Source organism: Otolemur garnettii, unplaced genomic scaffold (genome assembly GCF_000181295.1).
Source record: "Otolemur garnettii isolate 467f Iridium unplaced genomic scaffold, OtoGar3 scaffold00025, whole genome shotgun sequence".
In the NCBI taxonomy this organism is placed as follows: Eukaryota; Metazoa; Chordata; class Mammalia; order Primates; family Galagidae; genus Otolemur; species Otolemur garnettii.
This window is the reverse complement of record NW_003852420.1, coordinates 20,387,035-20,388,941: the sequence shown is the minus strand read 5'-3', so window position 1 is coordinate 20,388,941 and position 1,907 is coordinate 20,387,035. Positions and strand designations below refer to the sequence as shown.

At 49.9% G+C, this 1,907-nt stretch overlaps 1 protein-coding gene across 1 annotated transcript in view; it reads right to left on the bottom strand.

Annotated features, from left to right (window-relative positions):
* The window catches only part of STK40 (serine/threonine kinase 40), a 49,626-nt gene that overhangs the window by 23,420 nt on the left and 24,299 nt on the right, over positions 1-1,907 (bottom strand). The window contains exon 2 of the mRNA XM_003788169.3: positions 391-520. Within this exon, the coding sequence (XP_003788217.1) occupies positions 391-512 (122 nt within the window). The 5' untranslated portion in view covers positions 513-520. The remainder of the gene's footprint in view (positions 1-390; positions 521-1,907) is intronic.

The following is a 1,907-nucleotide window of genomic DNA, read 5'->3' as shown; positions in this document are numbered from 1 at the left end:
GCATCATAGCTCACAGCAACCTCAAATTCTTGGGCTTAAGCAATTCTCTTGCCTCAGCCTCCCAAGTAGCTGGGATTACAGGCGCCCACCACAACTTCTAGCTATTTTTATTTATTTATTTATTTTTGGTTGTAGTTGTCAATTATTTGGCAGGACGGGGCTGGATTCAAACCTGTCACCTCTGGTATATGTGGCTGGCACCCTAGACACTGAGCTACAGGCACCAAGCCTAAATATACTCCATTTAAAGCAATGAAGCAAGGGACCAGGCTGATAGCTGGTCAGGACCCCACATTGCTGTGGGTGGAGTCAACTCACTCTGGATGGCTGCATGCCAGATGAGAGAGCTGAAGGGCCCTGCCCCCCAGCACGCCATTCCCCAAGGGTTATAGCGGCTTACCAAGGATGAATGGTCCAGCTCTCTTTGCATTATTTCCAGAGATCCCGCTTCCTAGTGCCTTCGCCTTGGCCGACGTTTCCCCAGCTCCTCTGTCTGATGCTCTCCGCTTCATTCTCAGCTCTGGGTAAGACAGAAAAGACCCCAGCTCACTAAGTCACAGAAATGACTCCTCATGCATGCTAACCCAGCCTGTAAGTCTTTAACTTGGGATGTGTCACACAGTTGCTGCTGCTCCGCCACAGCCACCACTTCCACCCCCTCCCAAAGGAGCATCTAACATTCCCAGTGACAAGGAACCACAGCTCCTGTCCCTGGGATTACTTAGATGCTAAAAGTGGATGTCCTCTAAGGCAGCACATACAGGCTACAGAGGTGAGAGGCCAGCATGCTAAGGAACTGGTCAGATTCAGAGAAGAGACAACTGGGCTTTATGCAGGTGCAAAAGCCAAACAAGAGCCCAAGGTATCACCAGAGAGGCAGAGAGAAGGAATCCGGAAGCAACTATTCCCGAATGAGAGCTTCCCTCCAATACTTATAGCCAAATGGCTTGAAGGGCCATTCCTGGCCCATCTCTGGGGAGTGGGCCCCCCCCAAAAGGGAAGCTATGAATGATGGTTCTTATGAGAACTGCTGCCCTAAGGGCCTCCTCTCCCTAACTCTCTGACTCTCGGGTCTTCTCAGATGAAAGAAACTCAGGCTGGGCACAGTGGCTCACGCCTGTAATTCTAGCACTCTGGGAAGCCAAAGTGAGTGGATTGCTTAAGCTCACAAGTTTGAGACCAGTCTAAGCCAGAGAAAGACCCCGTCTCTAAAAAGACTAAAAATATAAAAAACTGAGGTTTTTTTGGTTAGGGCACAGGCTACATACACCAGGGCTGGTGGGTTCGAACACAGCCCAGGCCTGTCAAACAACAATGACAACTACGACAGAAAAAAAAAATAGCTAGGCATTGTGGTGGGCACCTGTAATCCCAGCTACTTGGGAGGCTGAGGCAAGAGAATTGCTTAAGCCCAAGAGTTTGAGGTTGCTGTGAGCTGTGATGCCACAGCACTCTACCAAGGGTGACATAGTGAGACTCTGTCTCAAAAAATAATAAATGAATAAATAAATAGGCTTAGAGCCTACAGCTCAGTGAGTAGGGCACTGGCCACATACACTGAAGGTGGTGGTTCGAACCCAGCCTGGGCCTGCTAAAACAATGACAACTGCAACCAAAAAATAGCTGGGCATTGTGTTGGGCCCCTGTCTTGGTATAGGTTCTGAGTCTCCCTCTCCCAGATGGGACTACAAATTGGCACAGCCATCTGGGAGCAAGCTGGTATTGTGAATCCAATACCTTTAAAAACAAGTACCCTTGGGCGGTGCCTGTGGCTCATTGGGTACGGTGCTGGCCCCATATACCGAGGGTGGGGGGTGGCCCCAGCCAAACTGCAACAAAAAATAGCCAGGTGTAATGATGGGCACCTGTTGTCTCAGTTACTTGGGAGGCTGAGGCAAGAGAATTGC